This window comes from Lontra canadensis, unplaced genomic scaffold, assembly GCF_010015895.1.
Source record: "Lontra canadensis isolate GAN:19392208 unplaced genomic scaffold, GSC_riverotter_1.0 scaffold42, whole genome shotgun sequence".
Lineage (NCBI taxonomy): Eukaryota > Metazoa > Chordata > Mammalia > Carnivora > Mustelidae > Lontra > Lontra canadensis.
Window position 1 is genome coordinate 15887351 of NW_022631036.1, and position 17235 is coordinate 15904585.

The 17235-nt window shown below is 40.0% G+C and overlaps 1 protein-coding gene across 1 annotated transcript in view; it reads right to left on the reverse strand.

The window, feature by feature from the left end:
• Positions 1-17055, reverse strand: part of PRORP (protein only RNase P catalytic subunit) — a 143968-nt gene extending 126913 nt beyond the window's left edge. Inside the window, exons 1-4 of the mRNA XM_032871277.1 lie at positions 16812-17055; positions 15187-16466; positions 12898-12945; positions 12283-12415 (exon numbers count right to left, since the gene is read on the reverse strand). Of these exons, the coding sequence (XP_032727168.1) occupies positions 12283-12415; positions 12898-12945; positions 15187-16175 (1170 nt within the window). The 5' untranslated portion in view covers positions 16176-16466; positions 16812-17055. The remainder of the gene's footprint in view (positions 1-12282; positions 12416-12897; positions 12946-15186; positions 16467-16811) is intronic.
• Positions 17056-17235: the final 180 nt, after the last annotated feature.

The window sequence follows — 17235 nt, forward strand, 5'->3', positions numbered from 1 at the left end:
ACAAATGATTAAGATCAGATTTGCTTCACAATAATCTGAGGGGCAAGGGAAGAACAGGTGGAGGTATAAATGAGGTAAGAATGGCCATGAGTTAATAATTATTGGGCGGGGAGTTCGTTATACTAGTCTCTCCTTTTACATATGTTTGAAATTTTCCCTGATAAGAAGATGAAAGAAAGAATTGAACTCATATCTTAACAGTTTAATTACAAAAAAAAATCTAATTGTAATATAATGTTATTGCTAAGAATGAAGGAAAATAAGGGGGAAAAAAATCTTACTAATATACAACTAACAGTATACACATAGCTCCAAATGCACTTTTTGATCTTCACTGGCATTCTCTCAATTGGTTTGATATAGTTAAACCAGTAGGACATGTGTACTATTTGGAGTTCTGCTTTGTTCACTTAATATTCACATATACAGTTCCCATTTTTATCTACTATCACTAACCAGATTTCAGACTTCAAAATGGCATAGATATCTTTCAGTTTAATAATACAAGAAACTTACCAAACCCTTTAACCTAATCATTGGGCTATAAAACGCAGAATAATTTTTACATGTTGTACTACTGCCATCTGCTGGCTGTGATGTCTAAGTACAGTAAACAAAGGTTTAAAGCAGAAAAGCTAAAAATTTACCTATGATGGAGGTTTTCTCCCAAAATTATCCTGTAGAAAAGAAGCTGCCATACTATATTAGGGTTCTTCAAAACCTCATTTTAGATAAGATGGGTGTTCAGGGTGGTATGGTCATAGGCCAAAACCTCACCTTAGAAGCAGTGGTTCTCGACCCTGGGCTGCATTTGAAAATCACCTGAGAGCTTTTGAAAATCCTGATGTCTGAACCCCAGAACCAGAACAATTAAATCAGTATCTCTATTTTACAGAAATGAAAAGCAAGCCACAAACTGAGAGAAGATGTTTTCAGAAGACATATCTGACATAGGAGTTGTATCTTAAGATTATACAAATTGTTACAACTAAAAAATAAGAAAGCAACCCAATTTTTTTTTTTAAGATTTTATTTTTTAAGTAATCTCTACACCCAACATGGGGCTCAAGCCCACAACTCCCAGATCAAGAGTTGCATGTCCCACCGACCAGGCCAGCCAGGCACCCGAAAGCAGCCCAATTTTAATAATGGGCAAAAGATCTGAACAGGCACATCACCAAAGAAGATACACAGATGGCAATTAAGCACATAAAAAGATGCTCTACATCATCAGCCATTGGGAAAATGTAAATTAAGACCATAAGGAGATACTACTTCAAATCCATCAGAGTGGCTAAGGTAAAGAGACTGACCATAGTAAGTGCTCTCCAGGATGTGAAGCAACTGTGATATTCATTTACTGCTGGTAGGAATGTAAAATGGGACACCATTTTGGAAAATGGTTTGGCAGTTTCTTAAGAAGCCACACACACACCTACTTACTATAAGACCCAGTTACCCTACTGCTAGATATGTACCCAGGAAAAAGAAAAGTTGCAGGAAGTTAGTATCCCTTCTGAAATTCATGTCCGCCCAGAATGTGGCCTTATCTGGATGCAGATGTAATTAGTTAAGATGAGATTGTACCAGAATAAGGTGGGCCCTAAATCCAAGGACTGATGTGCTCATAGGAAAGAGCTGGAACGCAAAGAAGAGGCAGAGAGTGAAGAAATATGGCTTAAAGCCAAGAAAAACCAAGGATTATCTGAAGTGAAGCTTGGAAAAGAGAAAGAAGGTCTCCCAGAACCTTCAGAAGGAGCATGGCCACATCCATACTTTCATTTTGGACTTCTAGCCTCAGAATATGAGAGAACAGATGTCTGTTGTTTAAGCTACCAGTTTATAGCGATTTGTTACAGCATCCTTAGTAAACACAGAAGCACAAAGTACAAAGACTTCTACAAGAATGTTCTTTTTAACTATATTTTTAATAATCCCAAACTGGAAATAACTCAAATATCTACCAACAGGTGAATGGATTTACAAGTTGTGGTGTATCTACCCAATAGAACATTATTCAGGACTAAAAATGACTGAGACATTAAAAAAAAAAAATGGATGAACTCTCAAAATTGTTGTACTGAATATTAAAAAAAAAAAAAACAGACAAAAACACTACATATGGTATGATTCTATGGTGTTTACCTGGGGTTGGGGGCAGGGAGGCAAGAGTGAGGTACAGGAGTCATTACAAAGTGGCATAAAGAAACTTTAGGAGGCGAGAGATACATTCTTTATATTGACTGGGGCAACAGCTCCACAGGGGCATATATGTGTCAAAACTTATCAAGTTGAAGGGAACATGGTGGAAATGGAAACACCAAGAATCTGTCTCTCCCACCTAGACAACAATCACACGGACAGAAACTCTCTGATGTAACCAACTATTTTGGAACTCTGGAGTCTGTTGAAGGCTTGCAATTTGCAGGGGAGGCCTTGAATGACAAACTGTCCTTAATTTTGCCCAGTTTTGGGGCACCTGGGTGGATCAGTGGGTTAAGCCTCTGCCTTCGGCTCAGGTCATGATCTCAGGGTCCTGGGATCTAGCCCCACATGGGGCTCTCTGCTCAGCAAGGAGCCTCCTTCCCCTCTCTCTCTGCCTGCCTCTCTCCCTACCTGTTGTGCTCTCTCTCTCTCTCTGTCAAATAAATAAATAAAATCTTTTTTAAAAAATTTGTTCAGTTTTAGCTCCTAGTGCAGCAGCAGCAACCCATCCCTCACCCCAAGCCAAATGGCAGGTAGCTGCCATGTTCCTAGAGCAGCTTGCATACCTATTAAGGGAGCTAGGGTGGACAAAAAGGATCCCTTCTCCAAATACTGGGGATCCATGCTCTGCTCATTGCTACTTTTGATCAGAGGTTCAGACAACAAAGCATACTCACAAAGAAAAAAGAATATCTGAATACACCTATATGTAGTAAGAAGACAGAATTAGTAAACAACAATAACAACAACAACAAACCTCCCAACAACAACAAAAGCCCTGGACTTGATGGTTCACTGGTGAATTCTACTGAACATCTAAAGAATGAATACCAATCCTTCTCAAACTTTTTCCAAAAAACTGAAGAGGGACTACTTCCCAACTCATTCTTTGAGGCCAGTGTTACACTGACACTGAGGCCAGAGGAAGACACTACAACTACAGACCAAGATCCTCCATAAACATTGATGTAAAAATCCTCAACAAAATGCTAGCAAGCAAAATTCAGCAGTATGTTAAAAGGATTACCCATATGACTAAGCAGGACCTATTTCTGGAATGCACGGATGGTTCAACATATGAAACTCAGTCAGTGTAACAGGCCACATCAACAGAATGAAGGGGGGAAAAAAACATGATCATCTCAATTGAATGCAGAAAAAGCATTTGATAAACCCCTTTCATGATTTAAAAAAAAACCACAAAACTAGAGGAAAACTATCTCAATGTTTAAGAGAAATCCACAGCAAACAACACACTCAACATACTCAATGGTGAAAGACTAAATTTTCCTCTAAGATTAGGTCCAAGACAAGGATGCTTGCTTTCCACCACTTCTATTTAAACATATTGGAAGTTCTAGCCAGAGCAAGGTAAGCAAGTAAAAGAAATAAAAAGCACCCAGACTGGAAAGGACAATGTAAAATTATCTTTGTAGATGATTTGATTGTATATCCAGCAAATCCTAAAAATTCCACACCAAAAAAAGCCACTAGAATAAATCAATTGAGAAAAGTAGCAAGTCACAAAGTCAACATACAAGAATTGGTTACATTTCTATTAACAATGAATGATCTAAAAAATAAATCACAAAAACAATTCTACTTACAATAGCATCAAAAAGAATGAAATACTTAGGAAGTAACTTAACCAAGGAGGTAAAAAACAATACAAAGAAAACTACAAAAGACTGCTGAAAGAAATTAAAGACCTAAATAAATGGAAACACATCCCGTATTCATAGATTGGAAGACTAAATATTGTTAAAACATCAATACTACCCAAAGCAATCTACAAATTCAATGCAATCCCTATCAAAATCCAAGAGATATTTTTTGCAGAAATAGAAGAACTCATCCTAAAATTGATAAGGAATCTCAAGGGCCCCTGAATAACCAAAACAACCTTACAAAAAGAATAAAATTCATACTTCCTGATTTTAAAACTTACTACAAAGCTGCAGTCATCAAAAGAGTATAGTGCTAGAGGTGCCTGGGTGGCTCCGTTGGTTAAGCATCTGACTCTTGATTTTGGCTCAAGTTATGATCTCGGGATCGAGATTCAGCCCTGCACCAGGCTCCACACTTAGCATGGAGTCTGTTTATTCCTCTCCCTCTGCTCCTCCCCCTGCCTGAACTCCACCTCCCCTTCTCTGTCTCAAATAAATAAATAAAATCCTAAAGAAACAACCAACCAAACAAAAAACAGTGTATTACTAGCATAAAAATAGACATATAGACCAACAGAATAGACATAAACCCAAACCATTTCATGTATGGTCCTATGATTTCTGACAAGGGTCCCAAAACCATTCAACGGGGAAAGGACAGTCTTTTCAACAAATAGGTCTGGGAAAACTGGATACTGACATGCAAAAGAATGAAGCTAGACCCTTAACTAACACCATATACAAACATGAACCCAAAATGAATCAAAGATCTAAATGTAAGACCTAAAAGAGTAAAACTCTTAGAAGAAAACATAGAACAAAAGCTACATGACACTGAATTTGACAATGTTTTCTTGGATATGACACCAAAGATATACGGTAGCAAATATAAACAAACTAGACTTGATAATATTTTAAAATTTTTGTGTATCAGAAGATATTATCAACAAAGTAAAGAGACAACCCATAAGATGGAAGAAAATATTTATAAATCCTATTATCTAATAAGAGACTAATATCCAGAATATATAGAGACCACCAAGAACTCAACAACAAAAAAAACCCAATTCCAAAATGGGGAAAGGAAAACACATTTTAAACACATTTCTCCAAAGATATACAAATGGCCAATAAGCAGAAGAAAAGATACTTAACATCACTAACCATTAGGGAAATACAAATCAAAACTACAATGAGATACCACCCATAGCCATTTGAATAGATACTATTAAAAACAAACAACAAAACAAGGGCGCCTGGGTGGCTCAGTTGGTTAAGCGTCAGGTCACGATCCCATGGTCCTGGGATCAATTCCCACATCAGGCTCCTTGCTCAGCAGGAAGCCTGCTTCTCCCTCTGCCTGCTGTTCCCTCTGCTTGTGCTCTCTCTCTCTCTCTCTGGCAAATAAATAAATAAAACCTTTTTAAAATTTGAAACGAAAACCCAAACAAAATAGTATGTGTTGGTAAGGATGTGGAGATATTGAAATCCTTTATGCACTGTTTGTGTGAATGTAAAATGGTACAGCCACTGTGAAACACAGTTCCTTAAGAAATTAAAAATAGATTTAGCACATGATACAGTAATAATAACACTTCTAGGAATATACCCAAAATAATTGCAAGCAGGGTTTCAAAGAGAGATCTGTAACCCAGGCTCATAAACAGCATTATTCACAATACCTAAAATGTAGAATCAACTGGAGTGTCCACTGACACCTGGATAAATAAAATATGGTATATACATACAACAGAATATTATTCAGCCTTAAAAAGGAAGGAAACTCTGCAGTATGCTACAACATGGATAAACCTTGAGGACATTATGCTAAGTGAAATAACCCAGTCAAAAAGGCAAATACCAGGGCACCTGGTGGCTCAGAGGGTTGGGCCTCTGCCTTTGGCTTAGGTCATGGTCTCAGGGTCCTGGGATTGAGCCCTGCATCGGGCTCTCTGCTTGGCAGGAACCCTGCTTCCCCCTCTCTCTCTGCCTGCCTCTCTGCATACTGGTGATCTCTCTCTGCCAAATAAAAAAATAAAACCTTTAAAAAAAAAAAAAAGGCAAATACCTCCACTTATATAAGGTACTTGCAGTAGTCAAAATCATAAAGACAGGAAGTATTGTGGTGGTTGCCAGCAGCTGGAAGGAATTATTGTTTAATAGTAGGGTTTCAGTTTTACAAGAAGAAAAGAGTTATGGGGATAGATGAGGTGATGGTTACGCAACAATGTTAATATATTTAATATCACTGAACTGTACACTTAAAACCAAAATCTATAGAGGGTGGAGTTCAGGTGTCATTAATTTTTCAGTATCTCCTCAACTATTCTAACCAACAGCCAAGGTTGAAAACCACTTCATCAAAGGGTGCCATCTCATTTACTCTGTTTTGAACCAAAGAGTTCTATTTGATAAAAACATATAAACCTCAAATAATATTTTTTAAAGATTTTATTTATCTATTTAAGAGAGACAGAGAGAAAGGATGGGGAGGGGCGCAGAGGGCGAAGGAAAAAGAGAAGCAGAATCCCTGCTGAACAGGGAACCCAATGCCTAGCTTGATCCCAGGACTCTGGGATCGACCCTAAGCCAAAGACAGATGTTCAGCTGCCTAAACATCTGTTTAGAAACATCCAGGCAGGGGCACCTGGGTGGCTCAGTGGGTTAAAGCCTCTGCCTTCGGCTCAGGTCATGATCCCAGGGTCCTGGGATCCAGCCCCGCAGCGGGCTTTCTGCTCCGTGGAGAGCCTGCTTCCTCCTCTCTCTCTGCCTGCCTCTCTGCCTACTTGTGATCTCTGTCTGTCAAATAAATAAATAAATAAAATGTTAAAAAAAAAAAAAAAAAGAAAAGAAACACCAGGCACCCCAAGTCTGAAATAATTTTGATAATTCTCATTTTAGATGCTTATGGAGGTCAGCTGACAACATACTTTTTTTAAAGTAAACAAAGATGTGATATTTACTCCTTGGTTTGTACCTCACATTCCTAAATTACAAGATTTAGAAAGCAATGTTGCAGCTACTTGCTCCCAGCACAAAATAATTTAAAATACAGAATACATTTTTACAATGAATGGCAACATAGACTGAACTGTGACTACCTCAAAATTCGGATGTTAAAGTCCTAGCCCCAAGCAGTGCAGAATGTGACTGTATTTGGAGATGAAGCCTTTAAACAAGCAAGTAAGGTAAAATGAGGTCATAAGGACGGGCCTTAATCCCATCTGACTGGAGTCCTGGATACAGAGAGATACCAGGGATGCTCAGGCGCAGAGGAAGTCCATATGAAAATCAAGCAAGAAGGGGGAGATGTGCAAGTCAAAAAAGAAGCCTCAAGAGAAACCAAACCTGCCAGCACCTTGATCTTGGACTAGATCTAGTCTCTAGAACTGTGCAAAAACAAAGTTCTGTTGTTTATACAACCCGGTATGTACTATTCTATTATAGCAGCCCTAATAGATTAATACAAATGGTGAGCAAACACAAAACAAAACAAATCTTTGGGAGATGACATTCTGGATCTAAACTTCACCCTGGACTGCATACTAAACCCTGACCGTTGGGACACTGGTTTTGGCCAGAGCCTACAACCGCTCTTCCTGTCAAATCTTAGCCTCAAATATTTCACCTGCTCTCTGACCTCAGCCTTCTAGTACTCTTTCCTTTACTCCCACTAAACCTTTTTCTTCTACCCCACACTGAGACCGCTGGTCCCTTGAACTCTTCTAGAGAGTGCTCTCTGGCCTTCCCTCCCTCCCCATCTAGTCTGAGCACCATAGCAATCACGTTCACTACTCTGTCAGAACAACCTTCCCTTGCTCTCCATCATACTGTCACACTTCACCAACAAAACCCCAAATTCAAGCCAATGCTACATTTTGTCTTCACTACATTGCAGGTGAACCAAGCTCTGTCAGAAAAAAATTACATCATACATTCATGTGAAGTCAAGTCTACAAATTACTGACTCAAATCTCAGCATCCGCCCCCTGCCACAATCCTGTGAGGAGTTAGCATCTCCTCCATTCTTAACAACCATTCCAACCATTCTTCACCGTCTCTAGTGTTGACTACACTCCCATCTGGTGTCGACTAGACTTTCCACTTGACTCCAGCCTCTCACCTTCTACCCATTTCACACAGATGTCATTTCCCTCAAACTTCTCTCCCTCTACCTATATGCTTATCTATATCTGCACCTATCCTCACTTTCTTTTCTACAGTCTCAAATGAGGCTCAAATTGCACTCTTTTTGGCAGCCCCTCCTATTTCTGAACCTTGCCCATTCATTATCCATTCTCTCTCCTACCTGTCCTGCTTATTCGACATTTGTATCTTTACTGACACCCTTTCTTCGTCACCTAAACATGCACAAGTCTCTCCCACATCCCTACATCCTCCCTTGATCTCTACCATCCTCCAGCCCAACTACCCCATTGCTTCTTATTTTCATCTAAACTTCTCAGAAGTATAGTTTACTCTCAATGTGTGTTCACTGAGTTGCTCTAACTTGGCTGGCTTGGGGCTCCAATGTACGACTGAAACTGCTCTTCCTGAAGTTATCAATAACTTCCTAGTTACTTAGTTCTTAAGTAACCCATGCTATAGGACTGAGGAGAAAGAAGAGAGCCTCTTCCAGCACCCACGGCTCTTTCAAAGTCACTATGTCTCCACTCTTCACCTCATACCAGTGGTCAGCAAATTTTTCTGTAAAGGGCCAGACAGTAAACAGTTTAGGTTTTATGAGCCAAATGGTCTCTTTGATAGGTACCCAATCACAATTCTGCAAGGCAAAAGCAGCCACAGACAATACATAAATGAATGAGTGTGGCTGTGTTCCAATAAAACTTTATTTATAAAAACACGTAGTGGACTGGATTTGCTCTGCCGGCCACAGCTTGCTGACTCCTCCTCTTTGCTAGCACCTTGTGTCTTCCCAGGCGCTTCTACATTTATCAAGAATTTGCCACCTGACTCAGTTCTCCATCACCAACCTAAGTAACAAAGCACATTATCTGGCACCTGGTAGGTGCAGCGTGGCTGCAATTATTATTTTAAAAAATTATCATACAGATACTCTCAATAAATCTGTGGATGACCATCTAGCACTTTCAGCTCTGTTTCTTCATCTGCTTAACTCTCACACTCTAGGCTTTGTCATCACTGCAGAGCACTCTACCTCTGAAATCTAACCTCTCCTATACACTGATCAAAATCTGCTTGTCATTCTCACTCCTTATGCTTGCTCTTCAACCTCAGTGAGCCTCCAATCCACTTTTATCTCTATTCTCTCCTAATCCATCAGCTCCCCCCATCTTTACTTCCTATCAAGCTTGATCTCATGGTCCCTTCATTGAGCCATCCTCTCACCTACACCCCCAGCAACTATTTTCCCACTGTACCAGACTAGCAAAATCCTGTAACATCCCATCTATCTGCCTTCTCTATTCCTACACCCGGATGGCTTAGGACTACTCACAGATCAATGCCATCACAAACTTAGACTCTCTGGCCTCAGCTGGGGCTTCAGCACCACCCAGCAATACTTTCCCTAATCCTCTCCTTAAGGTCCCTTAGTCTTAGGCTATCATACTTTCTCTCATGTTCAAATGACCAATTTGCCCCGGACTCTTCAGAGAAATGAAGAGGTGTGAATCTATGTTCTCAACTCTTTGCTGCACCAACACACTTAACTTGTCCACCATCTTGAATTCCTTCCCTCTAGACCCAGAAAAACAGTTGCTTCTACTCCAATCCACCAGCAGTGTTCCGGATCCATCCCTGCCCCTTCTACCTCACCGATTCTACAAAAACCAAACCCTGAGCAAGCCAGCCACATTGTATGACTTTCTTCGCTGCTCTTTAACCATGGCTACATTGCTTAACCTGAGCTTCCCTGTCTTCAAAATGGTGATATCCTTGCAAGGTTGTTGTGAGTGTAATAGATCTAGAAGTGCCTGACATTTGGCAGTCATTTCATAAATGGTAGCAATTATTAGAGTAAGTTAATAGCCTGAAGGTGAAAGGCAGTGATAAGAGATGGAATATAGGGTTGGAGACCTTCAGTGGTGGGGTGAGGGGTAGGCGAGGTGGGGAAGGGAAGCATACCTGGAAAGAGAAAGAGAAAATAATTTCCCTTAACCTAAAATATTCCAGTCCTTCTGTGAATACAACCAGTTGTTTTGTGAATTACAGTAATTATATGTATGACCACTCTGCTATTCTCACCATAATCTGGAGCCTGCAACTCCTCTTATAGTATAACCCTCTCCAAGAGGAAGATGTGCTCTATGTTCTAAGGCTTGGCCAACAAGGAAAACTAACAAATCTTCCTTCTATTAAGCTAGAATTAAAGTGATATACATTAAAAAGGAATTATAGCCATGTTGAACCATTAGAGGTACCAAACAAAAGTATTCAATTTATGATTCCATTACTGGGACAGAAACACTTCAAGGTGAGAGCCTGAGCCATCTCGTGCTAGAAATAAGCAAAAACTGGGGGCAAACACTGATGGGACAGTGGAGGAAATATCAAAAGGACACAGGAGCTGGCCTGAAGGGGCTCCTAAAGGACAAATCCAGGACAAGTTGAGCATCAAAAAGAATAAAGTTGGTGTTAACAGATTCTAGCACAATTAATCAAAAAGAGAAAAGAAAAAGTCCCTATGTCTGGAGAAGAAAATAAAAAAAAAAAAAGGAGTTCCAAAAAAAAGAAAAACAGAGAACTCTTCTACAGAATAATACAGTTAAAAAATATAGAAGGAATGAAATAACTAGACAATCACCACTTTACAAAATCCAAAAGTAAAAATCATCCCATGATACAAAAAACACTGGGTGAAGAGTTAACAGGCTATCTGCAAGAAGGAGAGGACATCTGCATAGGCCGAACGTATTATTCCACAGGCTACTTAATTTTTAATTACAAAGATTGCCAAGGGAAAATGTGCCTATAGTGGAGATATCTGGCAGGTGCCCTCGTGATCAAGTGATGGAACTTAGCGTCAATAGTGAGAATAACCTAATGTTATGTGGCTGCTGGATGGCAATAAGCACACAGCATCAGCCGTGCAGTGTATACCCAAGAGTGGTCTACTGAATTAATTGGAAGAGAAAACAATCAGACGATTAGTCCACAGTCTTACTGCTCAAAATGCCGTCTAAAGACTAGAACCATATCATCTGGGGGCTTGTTCAAAATACAGACTCTCAGGCTCCCAGACAACTGAATCATAATTTACATTTTAACCAGATCCTCAACTGATTCACAGGTACAACATTTGAGAAACCCTGTACAAGACAAAATACCTAGCCTTTCCAAAAAAATCAATGTCATAAAAATTTTAAATGTGGCCGTGTGGGAGGGGCTGTTCTCAATTTAGTGAGACCACTAAAAGCAATGAGTACATTGTGATTGAATCCTGGAGCAGAAGGGAAAAATTTATAATAATACATTTCAGGGGGACAAACTGGGAAAATCTGAATGTATCTTTTATTATGTATTATTTATTATGTACCTTTTATTAAGAGATACTGAATTGGGTCCCTGGGTGGCTTGGTGGGTTAAAGCCTCTGCCTTCGGCTCAGGTCACGATCCCAGGGTCTAACTTTATCAATTAAATCAGCTAAAATTTATTCCGTAAAATGAAGTTAATGTTTTTATGGACCACATTTTCTTTATTTTGAAGAATAAAGTTCTTCATATGATCCAAGGGCATTCTATGACAATTTTAAGTCAAAGTAAGAAGGCAGAACAATTTTCACTTCTTGTTTTTATTCGGTACCTTGAAGAAAAAGCATTTACTAAGGTAATAAGTAACCTTTCCCCAAGGTAAAAGCATTTTAGTTCTTCAGCTTAATCTTAGTAAACCAGTATAAAGTACTGAAGATTAGCAAAATGAAGCTATTAAAAAGGACTTACAGAATCAAATTCAATACCAAGAAAATCTGGAAACTCAAACTCTTTTCATTAGAAAAGTTGTGAGAAACCATGTTCCTGTGGGAGTTACTGAACACAGTTTTTTGGAAGTACTTATACAAAAAATGAGCACCTATTTTTTTGGCTTAAGTGGACCTGTGCCTAGATAAAACAGGACTGACTCCAATAGATGGATGATAGTCTACCCCAATTATTCTGTTAAATTCTGAAGCAGTCTCTCCTAAAGGTTGCCAACTATAGCCAGCAGGCCAAATCCAGCCTACAATGTATTTTCATAAATATAGATTTAATGGAACACAGCCATGCTCAATCACTTATGTACTGTATTTTGAGTGAAAAATTGCAGCAGAGACCATATGGCCCACAAAGTGTAAAATATTTACTGTTTGGTCTTTTACAGAAAAAAAATTGCCAATTCCTACTCTAGACAAGCAATCCACGAAAGGAATAAAACCTGTTCAAGACTCACCTGAGGTGTTGTCTTTTTGTATTGATCACCTCCATCTATCACATCCCTCATGATTTTTCCCTTAAGAAATTCATACTCTTCTGGACTCAAGTGAATAGACTCCATGGTTTTTCCACAGCCCGAACACTGACCACTGTAATTACAACAGTTTGTATTAAATGGTATCCTGGAAACAAATTTTTCCTAAAGTGAATAATCCTAGGACAAGAGGAAATTGAAGAGTAATGAAAAAAGAACATTATAATCTTTGTGATCATCACATGCATCCAATTTTTTATAAACCTGATAATAACACACATTAGATGTGCCAGAAAAACCTGAAAAAGTAGGCTGCTGGGCACCCAGATTAAAGTTTTTAAAGTCATTCTCAAAACACAACTGGGTTCCAAATCTGTAGAGGAAAATACCTCCGGGGCTTCACACAAGGCTCATACCACTTTACGGGAAAAACATTTTGAGCACTGGAAATTCTCCATATTCCAAATATGGCTTTTTTTCTTAGGTACTCTCTTAATTATTCTATCTCTAATGTATTCTTAAAAATTTTTTTGATCAGTAGCAACAAAACCTACTAAACTCACATCAAGAAAGTTAAAATTAAATTTTGGTCTTTACCTTTCCTTGATTGTTGTGAACTGTCCTTTCCATTGTTCTCCAGGAACACTACAAAAAAAGATTGCAAAACTAGATCAGTAGGAGGTCAGATTCCTACAGAACCAAAAGATAAGCATTTCATTTAGAAACTCAGCAGGCAAGAGCTCTGAAAAGTTCAGGATACTTCCTTACAATGGTTTAATCAGAAGAGTGGGTGATACACTGTGAGGGGCTAAGGAAATAATGGTACCCTACTCTGGACCTCCTCCTTTCTTCACTTCTCCTTTGGTCATCCAACCTTTATCTTTATTTTTTTTTTAAGATTTTATTTATTTATTTGACAGAGACCCCAAGTAGGCAGAGAGGCAGGCAGTGGGCGGTGGGGGGGGTGGGGTGGGGGGGTGGAGCAGACTCCCCACTGAGCAGAGAGTCCGATGTGGGACTTGATCCCAGGACCCTGAGATCATGACCTGAGATGAAGGCAGAGGCTTAACCCACTGAGCCACCCAGGTGCCCCAACCTTCATCTTTGTATCTAAATCTGCCTTCAGGGGACCTAGTAGCTGACATTAATAGTGTAACCTATAAATCAGACTCAACTCTAACCTTCTCCATTGAGCTACCAGAGACTGTTTCTCCCCAAAGTAATTTCTTCCCTTATACTATCTTCTTATGTACTACTATAAACTGTCAAGTATTATATTCCCAATTAGGTTGTGAATCCCATCTTAATAGAACTTCTATCACCAAATGCCCACAGTGCCTAGCCAAATGGAGGCATTCAAAACTACTTCATTTATTTGCTCAAATTATCCTTTCCTTCCTCTTACTTATACTACTGTCAGCTTCTACTGATTTGATTGCCTTCTCTCCTTCCCTAGTTAAATCAAGATCTCAACTCTCTTTCAAACCTATAATTGCCTCCAAATAGATCTCCTTATTTCCCATCTTAATCCCTCTTCAATTTCTTTTGTGTGTGTGTGTTGGCAGTTACCTTTCTAAAACTCTACTCCAAGGTAACAGAATAAAGTCCAAAATCCTTGTCATTCAAGATTTTCACAATCTAGCCCCTCTAGTGATATTCAATAAATTTGTCAAATAAGATAATTAAGCATGATTGCTAGCTACTTCAAAGATCTGTAAAGAGAATATATAGTAGAAAGGAGAAAAACAGAAAAGAATTAAATTTTTAGGAAAAGAGCCTAAAACAAATTAGTGTTGAAAAAAATAAGTGAATAAAAGACTGAAGCAATTGGGGCACCTGCGTGGCTCAGTGGGTTAAGCCTCTGCCTTCGGCTCAGGTCATGGTCTCAGTGTCCTGAGATCGAGCCCCACATCGGGCTCCTTGCTCGGTGGGGAGGCTGCTTCCCCCTCTCTCTCTGCCTGCCTCTCTGCCTACTTGTGATCTCTCTCTCTGTCAAATAAATAAATAAAATCTTAAAATTAAAAAAAATAAAAAGACTGAAGCAATAAATAGGCACAGAACCAGTAACACGAATAAAAGCAAAGAGAAAGCAGAGAGCCTTGGAGAGAGCAGCTGGATGATGGAAAGATCCAAAACGAACTGAACAATGAGATTTTCCATTTTTAACACTTGAATATCACTGATCAGGGTACCTCCATCTGCTCCAACCATCCAAGTTAATGAAATGCATAGATTAAACAGATACCAGTCACTAGGTTTCTGAAGAACTTCTTCAATACTAATATGACCCAAAGACAGCTCCAGTTTTCTTGCTATGAACTCCAGCGACAAAAATTATTTGTAAGTATATCATACAGAACTCAGAAAAAAACAGATGATCCTTCTACAAGGAAAAAATACATGAAAACATACAAGTGCTTGATAACTTCCCTTTTATGTGATGAATGGAGAATAGAAATTGTTTATGTTATTACTTTTTTAAAGAGGAGGAAATTTTTCTTTAATTTTATTTTTTTAATTAAAAAAAAAATTAGGATTTTATTTATTTGCCAGAGAGAGAGAGAGAGAGAGAAAGAGAGAGCAAGAGAGGACAAGCAGGGACAGTGGGAGGCAGAGGGAGAAGCAGGTTCCCCGCTAAGCAAGGAATCCGATGTGGGACTCGATCCCAGGACCCTGGGATCATGACCTGAGCAGAATGCAGTTGCTTAACCAAATGAGCCACCCAGGTGTCCCAAAATTTTGTTCTTAAAGGGAAACAAATCTGAGAGAAGGAAAGAAGTATAATCTGAATAGAGTAATTCTCAACAACAACAACAAAAGGAGGTGGCTGCTTTTAGGTAGAGGTATTAAAATAAAAACATACATATAAAGAAAGATCAAAATTACCTCTCAAACCATGTTTTGATACTGTGGGCAAATGATTCCTCAGGATATAGATGATTATTTCTTAGATACAAAAGAATGTCAAGCAGCTTATTTGAATACTGATCATCTTTCACGTTTTTTCCAAAATCAAAGAATGCTTTTAAAGTTTTCAACATAGGAATAAGATCACGACCTAACAATTCCTGATACAAATTCCAAGCGAGGCTTACGTCTTGATGGAGGAGGGCTCCCTCAATACAATCATTGTAGTTCCTTACTGAAGGGACCAGGACTTTTTTGACATCCTCTAACAGCAGCAAAGCTTCTTTCCATCTATCTGAGTGGACTAATCCCTGGATGAGGAGAGTATAGGCTCCAGGTTCTAATCTCTTATATCTGGCTTTCATGATCTCATAGACATCAATAACTTCCGATGTCTGCTTATGAAAGACGCAGAGATACAAATACCTGACCAGCAAATCATAGCCTACAATACCGTTGTTTTTTGCAGCTACCCAGGCTAACAGAGATTTGGCCACATCTACAGAGCTACGGGAGTGCGCCATTTGTGAAATGATCCAACTTGCAAAATTAGCTTCTCCTTTGAAATCTTCCTTGAGTTTATCCCACTCTTCTGAATTCAAAGGTTTTGTTGGAAGTTGAATAGTGTTCCTTACAGGTGGCAAGGCATGATCTCCCCTGAGAGGATTCATCTGTGATCGCTTCCTAGCCGCTCCGGCTGCAAACAGATGGGAATCAGAAGAAACTTCCTTATTACTGCCTTCATCTCCTTTCCTGACATATCTGGACTTGGAAACAAGCAGATTCACTGCTTTAGTATTTTGTGCAGACACTGTTTTAAGAGAAAACCACTTCTGTTGCTCCCGGATGCCATAACAGTCTTTCAGAAAGAGAGAGAGGTAAGAGTGTCCCAGGCTTAGGCCAAGGTATGGGTTGCTCTTCCAAAGCTTGGGAAAGCTTCGAATACCCGTGAAACACAAAGTCATCATGCGGTGAGATCAGCACCAGACAGGATGGTGTTCACAAAACCCCTACTTCTACAACATAATTAAGGAACTGGGAGTGGGGGCGGAGAATCGAAGCACCACTTCTTAAAAGATGATTTTCAGTTTCTCACAGACAAATCAGGGGTCTGCTTTTGGGGCTACTTAACGCAACGAAGTCTGCTGAGTTCTCGCCATTAAACAACCATCCGGGGACATCCGACATCAGTCGCAAGTTCTAAAACCTCGGGACAGGGCAGGAATCCTCCGGTGTCTGATATATTCCACACGGTGAACCTGAGGAAAAAGCACAAGGAGGCCCGTCCAGTTTGATTCGCGTGGAACACAACAGCCCTTGAAAAAGAGGCATGATCCCATGGGAGCCTTGCTGAAGGAGGGACGCCCCAACCCCAGACCTAGGAGCAGCATGGACGGCGGCGAAAAGCCGAAATCTAGCGGCCCTGGGCCGGCATAACAACACTCTCAGACCGCCAAACGCGTCATCAGGTGATGATATAACGGCGGGGGCGTTGGGGAGAGAGCCGAACTGACAATTCAAGTAAGGAAGGGGGATTCACGAAGGGCACTGCCGACCGTGTACAGACCGCTTAGAAACGAAGTTCCCTCCATTCAACAACTCACCTCAGCACTCACACTTAAGACAACCATAAGCACGACGGAACTACCGCATCCACAATGCACCACGAGGGCCCAGGCCCCGGGGCGTGGCCGAACCCCACGCAGGTGTTCCGCCGGGCCGGAAGGCGATACAAACACAATTGTGAAGCTGTTAGTGGCAGAAGGGGCTGTTGAGGACGTCTTCTACGTTCAGGGAAACTTTAGGGCCTCTAGATATCTGCAGTGAGCCATGAAAAGAAATTGTGAAACAAAAAAGCTCTTCCTCAGGCCGGAAGCGTCGTAGGACTCCGGGATCACGTGGTACACATGCGCCAAAGTCCCAAGTTAAAGAAATGAAGACGTGGGCTTCCTTATCCTGCACCTTTAAAATTGGACTTAGGGAAGTTGGGCTCTGCCTTACAGATCATTTTTCGGTCTGTTTCAGGTC